This window comes from Patella vulgata, chromosome 3 (genome assembly GCF_932274485.2).
Source record: "Patella vulgata chromosome 3, xgPatVulg1.2, whole genome shotgun sequence".
NCBI lineage: Eukaryota > Metazoa > Mollusca > Gastropoda > Patellidae > Patella > Patella vulgata.
The window spans coordinates 82,184,063-82,205,873 of record NC_065881.2 but is presented as its reverse complement, the minus strand read 5'-3'; the positions used below and the strand labels follow the sequence as shown (position 1 = coordinate 82,205,873).

The following is a 21,811-nucleotide window of genomic DNA, read 5'->3' as shown; positions in this document are numbered from 1 at the left end:
AGGGGTGTTGTATATCTAGTTTTTGTTATGGTCGAGAATTTTCGCGAGGGGGGGGGGGGGCTAAACTTTTTGCCCCTAGTTACGGGCCTGCTAAGGCCCGTGGTGATTGATCGCGATAGTGTCATATTCAGTTGACACATGCACTTTCACTCGAAATTCCCATATTTAGTCGAGAGCAACTTTCATGATCAACACTGGGGTCGAACCCGAGCCCTCCTGGTTAGTGAACAGGCGGCATACTCATCGAGACCTCGTGGCTTCCCGGTATTTACTCGGGAGGAACTTTCACAATCAACACGGGGGTCGAACCCGAGTCCTCCATTTTAATGAAAGAACGACACAGTCACCGAGACCTCGTGACTTCCCGGCATTTAATGAACCACTAATTTATTTGTGGAATTTGTTAAATTTAAAGGTCAAAAATGATAAAATATCAAAAGGGCAGGCCATTGTTTCCTGTTTGAAATGCGTGCGTTGATTTCGTGACTGGGATGCGACAAGGACGGCATCTGCCACGTGTCCTGTTCTAGGTCGGTGGTAATAAATTTGACAGGAGCAAACAAATTACGTGTAGGTACAAAAAATGATGATGTGAAATTATTTGGTGTTCCCACATTTTACCCCGTTACAATAACATTTTCAGGGGCGGATGTGGGGGGGGGGGGGTACACTCCTGGCTCAGCTACAATTTTTAAAAAAAAACCAGCACTTTTATGAGAAAGGTGTCACGGTTGCGTGCTTTATCCTTTATCATCAGATGGTGGGATGGGATGGGCATTCAAAGCCCGATATAATGATATCGACATATGTGATATCACAATTAATACTTTGCATCAATGAAATTGAATCACAATGTGATTGTATTAATTCATAATAAAAACTTATGTCAAATGAGGTGTTGGATTTCTCTATTAAAAAAGCTCAGTGTGTATGTATAACTACGTAATTTGAAGAGGGTGGTGGCAGGAACCTGGCGAACCCCCTCCTGCAAAAATTCCTGGATCCGCCCGTGATTTTGAATTTTTTGTTTAAATGACGTTATAGATAGACATGTCATAATGTAAAAAGTTCTTCTAACGGATTTTGTACATCTGATAATACGATCATTCTGGGGTTTCAACCACTCTTGTTTCAACCACTTTATATTTGTAACGGATTTCATACATCTGATACGTCAGACATGTCATAAAGTAAAACGGTCCTGAGCCACCCTTACAATGGATACGATTGTTGTTTATCTGGTAGTCATTTTGTTAGTAACTTTTAAAGGTTTTTTTATTAGAGTTTTGTTGGTGCATGTCACTTGCGTGTGGTCGGCACCATAGAAGATCGCAGACTTGCCGTAGAGACTTTTGGTCCCGCACATATAAATTTTTCACCCGGTTGCTTGCGGCTGGTCTGCGAGCTGCCAAACCTTCCTTACGACCGATGCGTGTGGAAACACGTAAGAGCGTAGAAGACCTTTGCGTACGGCGGGTTGTGAGATAGTCTATGAGAGCGTATAATGCCTATTTGATGGGAAATTTATCCTGTGAAATAGATTAAACAGAATACATTTCAATCATTGATAATCTATGACAATCTGTCATTAACTTCATTGAACACACCTACTATTATCTCACATTTAAAACTAAAAACAGTTGTGTGACCTTTAATTAAACCTAGGGGTAATCTTCATCATCACCGAGTTCACAAAGTTCACGGCAACTTCCACTTGTTGTAATGAGAATATCAGCTTTAGGTTACCCATTTCGTTATAGTTATGGGTGGTCGCTGCTGAGATGTAATAGCAAGCACACGAGCAACGCATCACACATTAACAAACAGATACAGAAACGACAAACCCACGGACGTGACCAATTATACACGGAGACAAATGAAATGAAATGAAAATGGGTTTAACGTCCTACTGTTCTGCTCCTAACCTGGGCTAATGAAGACGGGCATACGCCATACAGTGTGCTATAGGGGAAATTTTGCCCGGGCAGCGGCGCTACGGCCTACTCTTATATCGAATTCCAACTGCCAAGGGATCTTTTACGTGCACGCCAATGTGTACACGGGATCTCGGTTTTTCGTCCTATCCGAACGACTAGACAGCTGTCCTTGTCAGACCCTCCATCCTGCATCACTGAATGAACTTTCTCGGCCAATGCAGGGATTGAACACCCGACCTCCAGGCTAGTGAGCCAGAGTCTTACCCACTTAGCCACGTGATCCCCCATACACGGAGAGAGAGAGAGGGAAAGCGAGAGAGAGCGAGGGAGAGAGCGAGGGAGAGAGAGAGAGAGAGAGAGATATTTAACGTCCACTTGACACAAACTAGGTCTTTTGGGGAGTAACAGTCTTTGGCAATGGAGCGAAAGCGGTGGACCCGGAGAAAACCCATGAAGTTGGACAGGCGACCCTACTCCTTGTCACATATAGTCGGCGAATCGAAACCGAGAGAGAGAGAGAGAGAGAGAGAGAGAGGGGGGGTTAACGTCCACTTGACACAAACTAGGTCAGTTCGGGACTAACATATGGTTCAATTTTATTTCAATAATTGACTTGCACGTAGGGGTCTTTAGCAGTGGGAGGAAACCGGAGGACCCGGAGAAACCGACGAGGTTGGACAAGCGACCCTACTCCTTGTTACGTACAATCGGGGAATTGAAACCGCGCCAGTTGACTCAATGACAGCGCGCACGCGCTAACCATTCGGTCACCCCCCCCCCACGTACATTGTAAATAACAAAGTTATATCAAGGAGAATATCAGCCGTAGGTTATCGATTTCGTTAATATGTTATGGGTGGTCGCTGAGATGTAATGTAATATTAAGCACAGGACAACCACACAAAAGACAAATCCACGGATACGAAGACAGAGAGAAAGAGAGATGGGGTTTAACGTCCACTCGACACAAACCAGGCCATTTCGGGACTAACATGTGGTTCAATTATATTTCAATAATTCGCTTGCGCGTAGGGGTCTTTAGCATTTGTGAGAAATCGGAGGACCCAGAGAAAACCTACAAGGCTGAACGGATACGAAATATTACACACGGACATTGTAAGTAACAAAGTTCTGTCAAACATGTGGTCGTTGTGACTTAATGTGCAGTTTCCCCTCATAGCACACTGTATGGCGTATGTACGTCTTCATTGGCCCAGTCGGAGCAGAACAGTATGAAGTTATCCCTAATTTCATTTCATTTATTACGACAACGTTCGAATTCTGACGTGTGTCAAGAATAACCTGTATATTCTTCACACCCGGTCAACATTTGGCAGCATTTTTGACATGTTTCTTAACCATTTATATGAGAGCAAAAACCTAGATCCAAGCGTTGCCTGTTGGAATTTCGCGAGGTGTACGGAAAATTGTCCAACCTAGAATTACATACGGGAACCAACCGTATGTTGATTCTCAAATTCTGCACATAGGGAACTATCTACACTACTTCGAGAATAGACCTCTGCCCTGAATGACCGCCATATCCAACAATTAGTATGCTGTTTTGTAATGCAGCTCTACTCCGTTTCACATCTGTTATACACAAACAGATTAAATAAACCTTATTAAAGGACAATATTGGTGCCAGTCATTATCACATATATGATACAGCTGGTTAAACACATTCCAAATATAATTTTAACACAGAGATCATTGCGACGATAGCTGAGTAATACAGATTTCCTGAATCGGAAATGACGAAAGCTGAAGGAAAACACGAATGTATTTAACCAGCTCTATCACATATGTGATAATGACTGGCACCAATATTGTCTTTTAAATGTAAAAGCAGAATAGACACTTCTTAAAATTCTTGAAATATACTTAGTGTTTTTTGAATAAAATCGCTGATTTAGTACTTAACATGTCGGTCAACTAGCTTAGTGTCTGTTCTCAAGCGGAGCTAACTGTAGACAGACAGCTTTAGTTTCGTATGAGTTGACACTCCATCCTTTCGTCTTTGTTATTTCTGCTTAATAAATGTTTACGTTTGTAATGGTTGCTGCCATTGCACTGCATAATACTTGATTGTTGACGATAACTAAGTTTCACCAAGCATGAAATTTATCAAATGTTTTGTGTATTTCACAGGAGTGTTTTCAAAATAATAAAATACAAGACAACAACATAAAAGCTTTAGCCACCCAGCGTGAAATTAGTAATGTATAGTTTATATAACATGTGTGCAGTTGATTATGAAAAAAACCCAACTTATACAGCGAATTGGAAAAAAATTTCTGGGCGTCATTTTTCACATTCTTATATGCACTGGGATATATCAACAACAAATTATGTTATATATAACAAACACATTTCTGCTCGGCGGGTAACCGGTAAAACATCTTTCGTGGCTATACAAAATCAGTGAAATAAAAACGAAACTTCAAAACACATCAAGATGTGAAAAAAAATGCTATAGTTGAATAAAAAAATTGAAATAAAAAGTTGTCCCCGCACATCAACACATTTCTGCGCGCTACTGTCCTGTTTAAGTTCTTTTGCATATATCAAAAATACAGCTACAATTGAATTATACTTAGAATTATCAAAAGTCGTGTGGCCTGTTCCTAAAGCAACGACTGCGAGTTTAACAACATCTGGACGTTGCTAGATTATTTTAGAATTCCCGAACTTTTTCGCTATCTTATCTACAGACACGTGAACAGTAGCATCCAATCAGAGGTTGTGACATAGCGACCCCCACGGAAACCTTGACATTGAACGAACCTTGAACTTTGCAACTCAATTATCACAATAAACTATAACACATACTTATGTAAAAACAGCTACTTATTCAGTTTTCTCTGAACGTTATCAAGCTCTGTTTTTCCATAAGTATGTCTTATAGTTTATTGCTCTATCCAGTTACTAAATGCCTCTCAAAGATTATCAATTATCACAGGTAGACATTTTAGCTGATGGGCTCCCAAGCAGGGTGAGTACCCAATCGAAATTAGTGCAAAAATAAGCAGGGTATTACGTGAAGGCCTTGATAAGATGTACGGAGTTAAAGCGAGATCAAGCCTTCTATTGAAGATAGAGTCGTGGTGGCTCGGTGAACGACATGATTACGGTGTTCGCCGAAAAAGTACCTCGGGATTGCCTAGTCTGGTCTTGCCTCGTCTTAGAGAGAGAGAGAGAGAGAGAGAGAGAGAGAGAGATTGGGTTTAGCGTCCACTCAACACAAACTAGGTCATTTCGGGACAAACACATGGTTCAATTTTATATCAAAAATTCGCTTGCGGGTAAGGGGCCTTTAGCAGTGAGAGGAAATCGGAGGACCACGAGGATACCCACGAGGTTAGACAGGCGACCCTACTCCATGTCGCGTACAACCGGGGAATCGAAACTACGCCATTTGACTCTATGACAGAACTTATGATACAGTGCGTACGTGCTAACCATTCGGCCATTCGGCCATCCAACCCCCCTCTATTTACATAAAACGTATAATCCTAATAGAAAGTATAACAACAACAGGTGTTATCTTTGCGACCTCTTCAAATTAGAAAAGGTGTCTGATGCTGTAGACAGAGCGAGCCTCCCCGTCGCGATTAATAACCAAACACAGCCATAGATTAATAATTTCACATAAATAAAAATGAGTTTAATAATAAACAACTACCTTCTTACGTTGGGTGTCATGTTTAAACATTTCTCATCCCAACCCAAAAAATACCCTTCTATTGTAATATTTATTAGATTGGATATAAACAAACTGGGTGAATATAGCCCGTTGAATAACATCACTCATTAAAATCACCATATTAACACGTACACAAGGGACGGGTGGTAGGGTGGGATCTACAGATCACATGACCCTGTTTAAAATATGTTTAAGGTATATAAAGGCTTCACCCCGAGAGGTATGACGAGTCATGATCGTTGCTATTCAGTTCCGCTGTGGTACTCGCGAGGAATTTTAATCTTTCTTTCTCGGTAAACATTACTTTATGAAGTTATAATTTGTTCAACAACCTGTACAATGTTCATGTTTATCGGCCTTGTTTATTTTGAAACACTTGACGGATTTATTTATGAACTTACGTTCATGCAAAAAAAGGGGCGGACTCACGGTTAAATAAATATTAAGTTTTGACCCATATTCCATTGGATATATGAACATTGTTTTTTTTTTATTGATGTAATATCAAAGGCGGGAGGGGATGGGGGTGGAGGGGTTTGAGTGAGTGTTTTTTACATCCCCTATTGGGAATAATATAATATTACAAAGATTTTTGGGGGCGCTGTTTTTTTTACATCCCCTATTGGTTATGATATAATATTACAAACATTTGTGGGGCGGGGTGGTTTTTTTTTTCATCCCCTATTGGGTATGATATAATATTGCCAATATTACAAACATTTGGGGTGGGGGGGGGGGGCGGGGTGTTTATTTTCTTTACATCCTTATTGTGTAGGATATAATATTGTAAACATTTGCGGGACGGGGTGGTTTTCTACTTGTACCACCCCTATTGGGGATGATATGTTATTACAAACGTGTTGGGGCGGGGTGGTTTGTTGAAACCCCTATTTAGAGTTATATATTCTTATAAACGTGTTGGGGGCGGGTTGACTTGTTACAACCCCTATTAGGAATGATATAATATTAAAGAAGGTTAAGGGGGCGATGTGGTTTCTGACAACCCCTATTGGGAATGACATAATATTGAAGACGGTTGGGACGAGGTGGTTTGTTACATTCCCTATTAAGGTTCTTATAATATTACAAAGGGTTATAAGATGGGATGGTTTGTTACAACACCTAGTAAGGTTGACATTACAAAAAGGGGTAGTAACAGGGGCTCGTTGGTAACAAGATACGTATTTTTCTAGTTCTATTATAAATACAAATTTATGAAATTTATAAAGATAAAGAACTATACCTGGCCATTGTATTGAGGATTTAAAGGGGATTATCATATGTGATATTTGAAGACGATACATGATTCTGTAATGATAGTGTATTGAAATACCCAACGAGTAAGGACAGTTCACTAACCATTATAGGCCATCATTATGCGATGACCCATAAATAACACATTCACGTGACTGTCCCCATAAATCGTCATAGCCGATAAATCGCCATAGATAATCAACCGTCACAGATTATTAATCGTCATAAATAATCCATCGGCATAGATAATCCATCGTCATAGATAATCCATCGTCATAAATAATCCATCGTCATAGATAATCAACCGTCATAGATAATCAATCGTCAAAGTTAATTAATCGTCGTACATAATCTATCGGCATAGATAATCAATCGGGGAACCAATCAATCGTCACAAATAATCATCATGAATAATCCATTGGCATAGATAATCCATCGGCGTAGATAATCAATCATCACTGATATCAATCGTCATAAATTAGTGTTGAGATATACCGATTATATGTTGCCGGGTGGACCAGCATTAAGGCAATAGCTATACTATATACACGAAAGCAAGTTAATTTAATATACTATATAAACTTCATGTAGATCTTGCTCATCACACACCGGCGCAACCCAATTCAATACTATATTTATACCTAAAGGGTTCAACTCCTTTATCGTGCGATCTACTGCGTCCACAATCTGCTACGTGCAGATACATTCAGACACGTTTCGATACGATCAACACGATTGCTGCGACTGGCTTCAATATATATGATAAAACCTGATAGGATTACTACGAATACTCCACAGTTAAAACCATGATTTCAATCATAGCACGGGGTGTGTGCACGCTGTATCATAAAGTCTGTCATTGAGTCAACTGGCGTGGTTTCGATTCCCCGGTTGTACGTGACAAGGAGCAGGGTCGCCTGTCCAACCTCGTGGGTTTTCTCCGGGTCCTCCGGTTTCCTCCCACTGCTAAAGACCCCTACGCGCAAGCGAATTATTGAAATAAAATTAAACCATATATTAGTCCCGAAATGACCTAGTTTGTGTCGAGTGGACGTTAAACCCCATTTTCTCTCTCTCTCTCTCTCTCTCTCTCTCTCTCTCTATCATAGCACAGATCGTGATAGTGGAAACCTAGCATAAGCAACGTAAAAAATAAATCGAATGTGGGCATATATATAAATTAATATAATTTAATTAAATCAACACCGAAGAGTGTACAATTTAATATGTAAGCAGTTGAAAAAAAAATACAAATCAACATAGCTGTATGAATTCCTCATTTAAAAAGTGGTATCATGTATTTAAACTTTGTATTGGCAGGATCCAACAATAGACCACTTCTAACGCTGTATATGACAGGGCCAAATCATAGAACGCTTCTAAGGTTGAATATGACAAGACCAAACCATAGACCACTTCTAAAGTTATATATAACAGGACCAAACCATAGGCGGTATCTAATTTTCTGTATATGACAGAGTACAGACCAAACCATAGAACGCTTCTAACGTTGAATATGACAGATCAAACCATAGACCACTTCTAACGTTGTATATGGCAGGACCAAACCATAGACCGCTTCTAACGTGGCATATGACAGACCAAGCCATAGAACGCTTCTAACATTGTATATGCCACGACAAAATCATAGAACGCTTCTAACATTGTAAATGACACGACAAAATCATAGAACGCTTCTTAAATTGTACATGACACGACAAAACCATGGAACGCTTCTAGCGTTGTATATGACAAGACCAAGCCTTAGAACGCTTCTAACATTGTACATGACACGACAAAATCATAGACCGCTTCTAACATTGTAGACACGACACTCTTTGTATTACATTTTCGTTTAATTGTTCTTTCAGCCAAAACCCAAACATTTTGCGGTTTTGAAGATCCGAATATATGTGGCTTTACCCAAATTAGTGGTACTGTAGGAGATGATTTTGATTGGACTAGGGCCCAGGGTAAAACACCATCAGCCAACACAGGCCCTCTTAAAGACCATACCTGTGAGAGTGAAAAAGGTGAGAATTTATTTACACTATCAAATTGAAATAAAGGTTGTGAAAAGGGGGGACAGTATGTAGAAAGTAACTTAAATAAACATTGTGAATCATCAATGAAATCGGTATTGTGCATTAGGGATTTGATTGTCTTAGCCAATGCACTTTCAAGGCATTCTAAACAATACAAATAATATTTCCATTGACGTTTGACTAAAAATCACTAAAAAAAGATAAGAGGGTGGGGTGGAGTCCGTGTGTTTATTTTGTTTTTACTTAGGAATTCATGTGAAAAAAATATCCATGTTACGGGTTTGTTCACAATGTTAGAGCCAGAAGTGTTAGATTTTATTTGGATGAAATAGATATTCATATATACTCTTCAAAAAAAAGTAGGGATATTGAAATGCAAATACCTATGCAGGTTGTGATATGATAAATAGTCATGGACACTTGACATGCGTTGAGAGTATATTCATAGATGAAGAACTTATCTCCCAAACAGAACCACTGAGCTGCACATGCGACACGCATGATTGCCATACACGTGGGAGGGGTTCATTGTCAAATTTGACACTTCAAGGAAGGGTTGATGACAACTGCCGCGTGCTGGTTTATCTATCCATGTTTGCTTTCCTGTCGGTTCTTGCATACGATTTACTGTTTAGCGTATCTTTGCTTTAGTGTGTTACGTTTAATTTGATCGGGAGACGTGTTCGTCGACGTCAACGTTAACCGACAACACTGCAAGAATTGGCCGTGGCACTGCAAGATGGGTGGGTCAGATTGCCCCAAATTGTGATTGAACGGTTGATGTTGAGCATGAAATAAGGCCGTCAGATAAGCCGCCCATATGAACTGTTTATGTTCATGTGTAGGTAATTGGCCTGTTATTAACATACACTTGTTGCCTGTAATAAAACAGCAGTGCATTTCCGCAGTTGTGTATTGTTTCTGAATATCCCCTACTTTTTTGAAGAGTATAATAAAATTAAGTGATAGAACTTACTTCCCACAATATCTTTGAATTACAATCACTATTATATACTATTCAAGTGGACATTTTACATAACACACTTTTAGAAATATCAACTTGTGTATAAACAATCAAGGAAATGAAGAAGGGGATACGACGTCAGTTAATTGTTTCGTGTTAAAGGACAATATTGGCGCCAGTCATTATCACATATGTGATAGAGCTGGTTAAACACGTTCCAAATATAATTTTAACACAAAGATCATTGCTACGATAGCTGAGTAATACAGGTTTCCTGATTCGGAAGTGACGAACGCCAAAGGAAAACACGAGTCATCCCTCTATATAACTGACTGAAGTGACGAGTGATAACAGATACATGGGCGAATTTCTACTCACTAATAATTCCTTCCAAGACCAAAAGTTGTTGTGTGAGACTGTGAGAGGATATCTGACAATTCGTAAAAAGAATTGACTGCCACTAGATAAGAGAACACGAAAGAAAAACAGAAAAGGTCCGTGCATTACCATGTTTTTATAAGGTATAGACTGAATATAAACAACCTGTGTTAAAATTATATTTGGAATGTGTTTAACCAGCTCTATCACATATGTGATAATGACTGGCACCAATATCGTCCTTTAAGATACAAGGCATTCCATGTGACGCGTACACAATAAATTGAAACATTTCCAGATACATTTTGTGAATGCGTGTGTACTTTCAGGTCATTTTATGTTCATTGAAGCTTCTGCCAAAGGCAAGGGAAACAATGCCATAATTTATTCACCCTTATATAGGGGTATGACTCAACAGTGTGTGGAGTTCTTCTATCATATGAATGGACGACACATTGGTACGCTCAATGTCTACGCTAGGGTAAGTAGTAATAAAATAAAACCAAGTACGAACAATCCAAACCATTAGACGAAATTCGAAGTCCTTAGGGATGTGTGGTAGCTGTAGACAGGTGAAATACCTCTTTATGGCGAAACACAATTATTGTTGTCCTATTCAAAGATGACCTTTTCCTTATTCTTTCTAGAACATCGGACACCACTATCCGAGAATTTCCATCGCTAACAAACTTTTGTTCTCCTTTTCTTTGGGGATCACGTGGCTAAGTAGGTAAGACGCTGGCTCGCTAGCCTGGAGGTCGGGTGTTCGATCCCTGCATTGGCCGAGAAAGTTCATCCAGATTTTTCGGCGTGGTTTCCCCTTGTCAGTGATGCAGGACGGAGGGCCTGACAAGGGCAGTTGTCTAGTCGTTCGGATGGGACGAAAAACCGAGGTCCCGTGTACAAATTGGCGTGCACGTAAAAGATCCCTTGGCAGTTGGAATTGGATATAAGAGTAGGCCGTAGCGCCGCTACTCGGTCAAAATTCCCTCATAGCACACTGTATGGCGTATGCCCGTCTTCATTAGACCAGTTTAGGAGCAAAACAGTAGGACGTTAAACCCCATTTCATTTCATTTCATTTCTCCTTTTCTTTATTTAAATCTCTTGGCTGGTGACTGACCGGTGGACTTGGGGCTAAGATATCTTCTGGTAGTAGGCTTCTGAAATCCAGGTCCAAAACATGAAATTAAATGGAGTTTAACGTTCTACCTTTCTGCACAAACTGGGGGGTATGAAGTCGAAAGGTCCAATACATCACACCTGTTAAAGTGGTGCAGGATTGCTGTTCCAGAACATCTGGTACCATTTCTCATTTAAGGAGTCCACATAGCTAACAAAGGCGGCCATTTTACTCACTTTTTCCCTCAACATGAAATAATGTTTAACGTTCTACTGTTCTGCTTCGACCGTGCCAATAAAGACGGGGTTTCCCCTTAACATGAATACTGGTCTATGAAACCAACCTAATGTAACTAATGAAAATCAACCAGGCACATTATTAGCTCTTTAAGATATTGGTATGATTTATTTGCTAGATTTATTTGCTAGATAAACGTTACGTCGAAGTCATGTAGAAGGGGAATAAGAACACGATAGAAGTCACATCAACTCAAGATTAGTGTAGAATTTAAAATACCTGAAATACAATTATTGTGAACTTTCCAATTAAATTTTAATATGATTGAACCCTACCTAGTATGGCTAAATAGGCCGATTTACTTGGATTGATATCTGTTGTCTATTTCTTGCAATATCTGCTTAGTTTGTCGTGTCCGCAGCATTGTCCTATTGGCTTTGCTTTGCGTGTTCTCCTAGACTTACTATTAGTCCACAGCTCCCCAAGTAAGCAACACGTGTCCCATGGATTAATTCACATAATAATTGACAATCAATTTGTCATATCATAACTAAGGGAGGGGGTGGGGCGAATGTTGAACGCGTGCGCGTTGGATCATAAGGTCTGTCATTAAGTCAAGTGGAGTGGTTTCAATTAACGGCTTGTACGTGACAAGGAGTAGGGTCGTCTGTCCAACCCCATGGATATTCTCAGGGTCCCCTGGTTTCTCCCACTGCTAAAGACCCCTACACGAGCGAATTATTGAAATAAAATTGAACCATATGTTAGTCCCGAAATGACCTAGTTTTTGTCAATGTTCATGTTAAACCCCATTTCTCTGCCTGTCATATAACTAACTTCAGGCGTTTGTTTGTATCTGAATAGGAATCATGTTAGTCTTATCTGTAATGGTATAATTTCAGGCCAGAGGTGCGGAGTTAGATTCTGTTTGGAGGGCCTACGGTAACCAGGGTAACGTCTGGTCGTTTGCACGTCTGGGTATACCTAAAGAACTGGCAAGAGCCGGATATCAGGTAAAAAACTAGCTAATGAAATTGAAAATCATGGGTGGGGGTTGTGTAAGTTCGTCAACACATTTCAACGCCATTCAACTCGAACTCGCTTCATGTGTATCCATACCCCCTCCACGTCGCCACACATTCAACTCGAACTGACTTCATGTGTATCCATACCCCCTCCATTTCGCCATTTATTCAACTCGAACTGACTTCATGTGTATCCATACCCCCTCCATTTCGCGACACATTCAACTCGAACTGGCTTCATGTGTATCCATACCCCTTCATTTCGCCACACATTCAACTCGAACTGGCTTCATGTGTATCCATACCCCCTTCATTTCGCCAAAAATTCAACTCGAACTGGCTTCATGTGTATCCATACTCCCTCCGCGTCGCCACACATTCAACTCGAACTTGCTTCATGTGTATCCATACCCCCTCCACGTCGCCACACCTTTGACGAAGTTTCATAATTACACAAATCTACGACTAGATCTTTTTCTTAAGGGCACCAGAATTCGTCAAAGTCGCTGAGATAGAAATAACGTTAGGGCAGGTGATTGTTGGCGAGATTGTGGGTTAGGGTTTGGGTAAGGGTTAGGGTTAGTGCTAGCCCTGTTTACATCTCGTGAAGCTGGGCTTAAGAAATAGATTTAACCATAAATATACTGCTGCTGAGATTTTCATTCAACCCCATCCCGTTCCTGGAAAACACATGGGTGGTTAACTGCAACTGAGTGGAAAATTTGGTTGCTCGTTTATCAATAGACAAAACCTAGAACAACCACCCCTCACCCCTCTAGTTCTCACAATGGGCCACATGTTCAAGTGGTTCTCAATCATTTATTGGTCAGTGGCACACCTTGGAACACATGAAAAAATAACGACACGCCTGGCTAAATATATATTAAAAATATCTAAATTTGACAAAATAAGAACATGGCAAGTCTAGTTCTCACAATGGGCCACTTGTTCAAGTGGTTCTCAATCATTTATTTGTCCGTGGCACACCTTGGAACACATGAAAAAATAACGACACGCCTGGCTAAATATATGCGAAAAATATCTAAATTTGGCAAAATAAGAACATGGCAAGTCATAGACGGCATACAACTGTAGACACAGACTAGTCATAGACACATAGAACGACTCAAACTAAATAAAGATATGAACTTGCCAGTAGACACCAGTGAATACTCAATTGGGATCACGCTTTTTTTCGCATTTTGAAACTTTGCGGCACACTGTTTGAGAATCACCGTTGTAGATAAAGGTCGCCAATGGCAATGGCTTAAAAAGCGGTAAAATCAAGGGATCTGAAATGAAATGAAATGAACTGGGATTAAACGTGCTACTGATCTGCTCTGACAGAGTGTCTGAAAATAACAAGTTTATTCGAATATTCAATTGGGTTCGCGTTAGTGTGGCGATAAACTAGATATAGGTCGCCGATAGGAATGACTTAAATAGAGGTAAAATCAATGGGTCTGAAATGAAATCAAATGAACTGGTATTTAACGTACTGCTGACTAACAGTGTCTTTGAGCAGTCATAACAGCAAATTTATTCGACTGATTTCAGATTGCCTTTGAGGGAATCACAGAGAATGGTTACCAAGGTGATATATCAATTGATGACGTCAGTGTAACAGATGCCGCGTGTCCTGTAGATTCGGGAGTTACAGCCGTTCAGGTGGCCGTCAACTCCACAGAACTCATCAAAGCCGGCAAAAGCTTCGCTAGGAATTTAAGAAAGAAAAAACTGAGACGTGTCCCCAAACCTTAAAAACCTATCGATGAATAATTTCATCAGAGAAACTAAACGTCAATGGCAGCATTTTGTTCGACAGTTCTTAACGCTTCGGGTTCTTTCTTCGAATTAACAGATTCTGATAAATTTGTAATATATTCAGATTTGTAATGGATATTGTTCAAGCAACACAACTGCTCAAAGCTCAAATGCTGTAAATATGGCGTCGTTTTTAATCATGGTAAAATAGATAGAAATTCTCTAAACGCTTTATGCTACTCATTCGACATAATATAAATAATGCAATAATTAGTTAATTAGAATTAGTTTGTGGACAGGTTTTCGAATTAAAATTCATTTTAATAATCTGTAGCATTTAGGCTACGACTATAATAGAGCATATAATAACTTCTTGCTGAGAATATTTAGGATAATGTATAATTTGTTCACGACTTAATCCTGGCTAAATTCTATCCATTTGATTATTTGATATTTAATTAAGAACACAAACCCAAACTTTCAAGTGGGGTTGAGTGGTCGATTGAATAAGGCGTGCGCGTTGGATCATTGAGTCAAGCGGTGTGATTTCGATTCCCCGCTTATACGTGGCAAGGAGTAGGGTTGCTGTCCAATCTCGTGGGTTTTCTCCAGGTCCTCCGGTTACCCCCCCCACCCCTTCCACACTGCTAAAGCCCCCGCGCCAGCAAATTATTGAAATAAAATTGAACCATAGGTTAGTCCCGAATTGACCTAGTGTGTGTCGAGTGGACGTTAAACCCTATTTCTCTCTCTCACCACAAACTTTCAACGGTATATTTAAAAGAGGCCTATCAAAATATTTACTCAACATTTATAAGTGGTCCTGGATAGGATGCTGAATTGTGCGAAATTACGAAATCATTATATCTGTAAATACTGATTGGACTGTGCAAGACATTCTGCACTCAGAGAACTATTTACTTTACTTTGAGAATAGATCTCTGTTCTAACTGTCCGCCATTTCCAGCCATTAGTATACTGTTTTGTAATGCGGTCCAACTTCGGCTCACACAAAACCTTTTCAATTTTATTAAATGAAAGTAGAAAAAAAACTTCTCAAAATTTTCATAATATACGTTTCATTTACTGGCGTACTGTTAAAAATGGCAAAATCCTCCGAACAATAAAAATAACAAAACAAAAATTTAATTATTATTTAAATGTTTATGGCATACTGTTAAAAATGGCAAAATAGTCTGGAAAAATAAAATTAGCGAAATGAATTGTTAATGATTAATTTTGTTAATTCACTGTTCAACACGAACGACTCGTTAAATGGCATATTGTTAAATAATGCCGTTTGAATAATAGTTATGAGATTTAATAATATAACATTCGGAGTTCGTTAGTTCGTTCGCATTTTTTGAACACAGTTATTGAAAATAAAATGGCAAAATACTCTGAAAAATAAAAATAGCGAAATGAATTTTTAATCATCAATTTTGTTAATTCACTGTCTGTTCAACACGAACGACTCATTAAATGGTATACTGTTAAATAATGCTCTTTTATAGACATTAAGTAACTGGATAGAGCAATAAACTATAACACATAATTATGGAAGAACAATTACTCATTTATTTGGGCGACGTTTCGAAGAGTATTCTCTCAACGTTTTCAAGTAATTGTTCTTCCATAAGTATGTGTTGTAGTTTATTGTTAAATAATGCCCTTTGAATAATGGTTATGAGATTTAATAATATTATAGCATTCGGAGTTCGTTCGTTCGCAATTTGTGAACACATTTATGGAAAATATATTTTAAAAAAGTAAACTTATAATGTTATAAAAGATTTGTTTTTTAAAATAAGCATAGCTTTAATTTAACATCCAAGTAAAATAACTGTGCTTATTGCCTAGAATTCATTATTGTATTTTAGTAACCTGTAATATATGTGTTATTGTTTTAGGTTTTAATAAAACTAGTTTATATTTTTATTTGTCGGACTTGTTTGGTCATTCATAAAAACGGGTGTCGTTAACAAGACAGGGTATACTTATTCACTTATACCACTTATATATTTGAAAAGTTTGGTGACACTTTTCATGACAACCTAAATAAAAATGTTTATGGGTTGTGTTTTTCAAAAACATACCGATTTATTATTTGTCAATTAATTACATTAAAACCTATTTCATATCGATTGCAGCCTTAAAACAGAGGGGTTTGGGTGGTCGAATGGTTAGCACATGCGCGCTGTATCATAAGGTCTGTCATTGAGTCAACTGGCGTGGTTTCGATAACCCCGTTGTAAGTGACAAGGAGTAGGGTTGCCTGTCCAACCTCGTGGGTTTTCTACGGGTCCTCCGGTTTATTCCCACTGCTAAGTATTGTTTAATGGTCGAGAGCGAGACATTAAGTAATATATTGTAACAACATGAGGGCCGTGAGGCCCGAATGTTTTTACAATATTTATTACGCAATGTCTTAAGCTCGAGACCATTAAACAACTTAAAATACAGACACTTGCACGTGCTTTGCAATGAAATACGTCACTCGAGTTCAATATTTTACCAAGTTACGCTTGGCACATTGCCCGTACGATTATTTGAAATAATGGTACTCCAACATCAAAGGATGACGTCACATCTGTATTTTAAAGATCCCTATGCGCAAGCGAATTATCGAAATAAAAAAGAACCATGTGTTAGTCCCGAAATGGCCTAGTTTGTGTTGAGTGGACGTTAAACCTCATTTCTCCCTCACCCTTAAAATAGAAAAATAGAAATTGGGTTTAACGTCCATCTAAGACACGGATAGTACAGTTCGGTACAAGCATATGGTACAACTCTAGTGAAAAGAAACTTTGAGGCGTGACACGCCCCCCGATACTTCATGTTTTTTTCTTTCTGTAATTTTCATATTTTCGGAACTATCAAAATGGTACAATACATGCCCAGTGTTAGTTGGGTGAAGAAATCTCCGATAACGTGACGTATAACCCTACCTCGGACCAAGAAAATGAGCTCCATCAAAAGTTTGTTTTACAAGGAAATCATGAAATGAAATGGGGTTTAGGCCAATACAGTGTGCTATGATGGAAATTTTACCCAGTGGCGCTACTCTTATAGCAAATTTCAATTGCCAAGGGTAATTCTGCGTGCACGCCAATGTGTACAACTCGACCTCGGTATCTCGTCCCATCCAAACGACTATACGTTGCCCCTTGCCAGGCTGTTTGCCCTGCATCACGGACAAGGGGAGACCACGCCTGAAAATTCCCGATGAAATTCCTGGGCCAACACCAGGATCACACACTTAACCACAAAGTTATCGAGCCAATATCTTTCTCACTGGGCCACGTATCCTATAGAATTATATGCCAATCATATTTGGCGGGCTATAATTTGCCATCAACTATATTGTACATGTAAATGTATCGTTGATTTAGATTAATATCTCTTTTTACTCTGATATTTAGCCCAGGCTCTATGCATCAATTTCTTTACCATTTCCGGTTCCGCCATTTTCATTAATAAACATTCACTTTGATTGATACTGAATGGTTCATTCCAATCTGACGCTGGAACAACTAGAGGCACGTTCGATTTCAAATAACTGAATTCGCAAAAATCCTTGACTGAACGTAAAATAATCTTCAAATGGTGAACCTCTAAAAAGAAATCGCCATCTGCTTTTGTCAAATCTCTCCAAAACTTTCTTTTGAAGTGTTCGTAAAAAATATAGTCCGCCGCTAAAATTTGTATCAATTGTTGTCGATTGTGTGAGGTCAGTGCGTAATTTTGTCTTTTGAGATTCTTGTTGTGCACCATGTAAAGGATATCCCGAAAATCCCAACAAATCTGTCTTCTTAAGTACACAAGTGATTCATCAAAATACTCCAAGAGCATAACAAAATCAAATTCCTGGTCTAGATTGTTCACAAGTTTTAACGCCCTGTCCCTTTCACCCTGTGTGTATGGGGGTAACCCGAAATCCTCTCCTTGTCCGGCCAGGGTTTGTGTTTTTGAGAAGAAATCGTCAAAGATATAGGGGTACTTCGTCATGTTTATCTGTGATGGGTAAAAATAAAACATGGATGACACGAAATTATCCTCTGGTTCTCTTAATATCGAAATTGTGACGTAATCAGGGGGCATAACTCTATCATAGGCTGTTTTATTATACGTGGTATGGGTTGTTATCAGATTGTAATCCTGACCGGGTTTTACGGGAATTAAAGATGATTGGTCCAATTTACTATCTCTGATAATCCAAAATGAATCTGTGAATTCTTCAGATTTGGGTAAAACAAAATTCAAATCGTTTCGAAGTCCAAATCGCTGTAAAATGTTTGAAATAGTGCAACTGCCAGATTTGTGTGTTTTTAGAAATGCTATGTTTAGTTTCTTTGTGCATTTAGTAGGTATATTTTCCGAATAGACAGCGATCTCTGATTTTACCACGGGTTCGTTATGTTCTGTATCCTTCAGTTTATGCTGTTCCTCGGCCATGACTTTTGAACCAGAATTATTTACTTCCGGTACAGGCATGGTCACTTCCGCTCTGGATATACTCGTACTTCGGTTGGTTATATAATGCCTCTGGCGTTGCTGTTGTTTCTGTGGAATTACTCTTTCTTCCGCTGGATTTGATAAAAGAACCAAAGCCACTGTCATGTTGATTATCCTGAATTGAAGAAAAAATGTCAGTCGTTGATAGTAAGTGGAGGATGGGGTGGGGGGGGGGGGGGTTACCGCACACAAACAATTACACAAGGCAAAGCTATGGACAGGAAACAATATACGGACGCCAGAAACATATCAGAGCAAGTGAATGGGTTATAAACAGAAATTGTATTCCATAGAATCGTGTCGCCTTCTGTGCATTTTTAGTGGGTTCACATGTCTAAAATTACATATCTTTGTTTCGAATTATTAATATTGGAAGTCGACGTTTTTAATATATATCTTTATTTCAACTGTTGGCTTTATTTATAGACATCAAATTGTCGATGATGTCCGATAGACAGAACCTAGAACAAATCAACATGTTATCAAATTAATTGAAATAGTCATTTTCGACCCAAATCGAAGAGGGAGGACGCCCCCCCCCCCCCCGCATCTATGAAACCAATATGACATAATCTGAAAAAAAAACCCAACTGACCCTTACATTCTAGAATAACATTAATTTACTGGATACTTAAATTAATTCAATAGTTTGCGTTTTATTACGTAATTAGTTGACAATCACTGTGGGATCGGTTTGGAAGTTGCACGCACGCCCCCCCCCCCCAAACCACTACACACACACCTATTCAAAGCTTCTAGCTATATCCACAACAGCAAAGACATCTTGTCAATTTACGGTGCAGAAACAATGGTAATCCAATATAACCCTTTTTGTGGAAGTCAACAACAACTCCTGTTATCAACGTTCTGTAAAGAAATGCCTCTGATCAAACAGAATATTATTCTTGAGAAGCAATACAATTTTGAAAAGAAATGTCTTACCCTGTTATTAAGATATACTTTCCAATTCTGTGCCAACGAGGAGTCATAATGTTCACTGCATTCACATGTTTAGTCCAGAGCGACTCTCAGTGAAGGATGTATAATATAGGGTATGATAGTCGTCAACTTTTATCAATATTTATAAAGTATATTAAAATGTAAAACTCAGATGAAATTATTCAAACACCTGTTACTATGCATTAAAGATACTTTCCCAGAAAAGTATTTATCGGGTGGTTTTTTCCAATAAAAGTATGTCAAATTTGGTATATATGGAAAGTATAGACACCCAATCTTACTAGAAAAATACTGGATTACCCGAAAAACGCCCTGGGCAAAATTGTCAGGGTATCACTAACTGGCAACCCGACTGTTATCTGCCAGCTTATTGTGTTCCAGCTTAAGTGAGGGAGCGGTTGTTATTTCTTCATCAAATGGTTAGGCGGTTTTGAGAACATTGAGGGGTGTCAACGTACAAAAAACTCTGCAATTAAAGGACGGAAAAAGATCTTGACAGAAATAATTAAGAATTTACTTAGGCCTCAATATGTATCGTAAATGTACAGTAAGTAATGATAAATACAGTTTGAAAAATGGAACCTCCCACAATGAAGCTAAGTTGACAGACATTGCGTCTAACAACAGCTTACTTATAGCTATAGGTATCCCCGGCAAATACAAAGTTTTAATAGGGAATTGAAGCAAATTTTTGATAGATTGATTACTTTGAATATGTTTTTAGTCCAAATATATCATCAAATCACAAAGTTTGTACGCGGGAATGTATCTTTAAAAAGAAACAGAACAGTTCAGGGAATATTTATCGTATTTGTGTCAATAGTAACGTGTGGACAGTGATGCATTGATAGGGTAGATACTGTGGGCCGACGTTTAGACCATCGACGTTTTCAGCCACAGAGGTCCGGGTCACGGCGTGGGAATTTTGCCTGGACAGCGGCACTATCGCCTACTCTTATATCGAATTCCAACTGCCTTTTACGTGCAAGCCAATGTATACACGGGTCCTCGGTTTTTCATACCATCCGAACGACTAGACAGCTGTCCTTGTCAAGCTCGCCGTCCTGCACCACTGACAAGGGGAAGCCACGCCGGAAAATCCCGATGAGCTTTCTCGGCCAATGAAGGGATCGAACACGCGACCTCCAGGCTAGCGAGTTAGCCACTTTTTTTTATATAAATCTTTATTAACAAAAGAATATTTACGTTTACAGGCATCATATAATACAATTATGAATATAATGAATATATACATGTATATATATATATATATACAAGAGAGAGAGAAATGGGGTTTAACGTCCACTCGACACAAACTAGGTCATTTCGGGACTAACATATGGTTTAATTTTATTTCAATAATTCGCTTGCGCGTAGGGGTCTTTAGCAGTGGGAGGAAACCGGAGGACCCGGAGATAACTCACGAGGTTGGACAGGCGACCCTACTCCTTGCCACGTACAACCGGGGATTCGAAACCACGCCAGTTGACTCAATGACAGACTTTATGATACAGCCGCCGCACGCTAACCATTCAGCCATCCAACCCCCCCTATATATATATACAAGTTTAAAAGTTAATAATTTAATATAAGAGGGTTTAAAATAAATCTATGTACATTTTAAACGATGCCTGTATTTGAAATTTATAGTTGTAAATTATCCGAAAATGTATCAGGATCATGTATGGAGTATATGTATGAGCCAGGGTCCTACCCACTTAGCCACCGTGACTACCTCCGAAGTAAGGTACATAGTTATCTGTTGTGCAGAATATATATTATATAGACGAGACGTTAAACTTCATTCCATTCACAGAATTTTATATAAAAATTTTAATCAATGACAGTGTATTTATTGGCTAATATATAAAGTTGAATATTGATATTACATCCTGTTATTTTA

General features: G+C 38.9%; 2 protein-coding genes across 2 annotated transcripts in view; one reads left to right on the top strand and one right to left on the bottom strand.

Annotated features, from left to right (window-relative positions):
- LOC126816958 (uncharacterized) overlaps nucleotides 1-16,371 on the top strand; it is a 36,035-nt gene extending 19,664 nt beyond the window's left edge. The window contains exons 2-5 of the mRNA XM_050543767.2: nucleotides 8,769-8,930; nucleotides 10,614-10,765; nucleotides 12,547-12,657; nucleotides 14,227-16,371. Of these exons, the coding sequence (XP_050399724.1) occupies nucleotides 8,769-8,930; nucleotides 10,614-10,765; nucleotides 12,547-12,657; nucleotides 14,227-14,430 (629 nt within the window). The 3' untranslated portion in view covers nucleotides 14,431-16,371. The remainder of the gene's footprint in view (nucleotides 1-8,768; nucleotides 8,931-10,613; nucleotides 10,766-12,546; nucleotides 12,658-14,226) is intronic.
- LOC126816964 (galactose-3-O-sulfotransferase 2) lies at nucleotides 15,641-19,994 on the bottom strand. Its single transcript, XM_050543774.1, has 2 exons — nucleotides 19,891-19,994; nucleotides 15,641-19,063 (listed from the first exon to the last, which is right to left on the bottom strand). The coding sequence occupies exons 1-2, from the start codon at nucleotides 19,935-19,937 to the stop codon at nucleotides 17,827-17,829; spliced, it is 1,284 nt and encodes a 427-aa protein (XP_050399731.1). The 5' UTR covers nucleotides 19,938-19,994; the 3' UTR covers nucleotides 15,641-17,826.
- Between the last annotated feature and the right edge of the window lie 1,817 nt (nucleotides 19,995-21,811).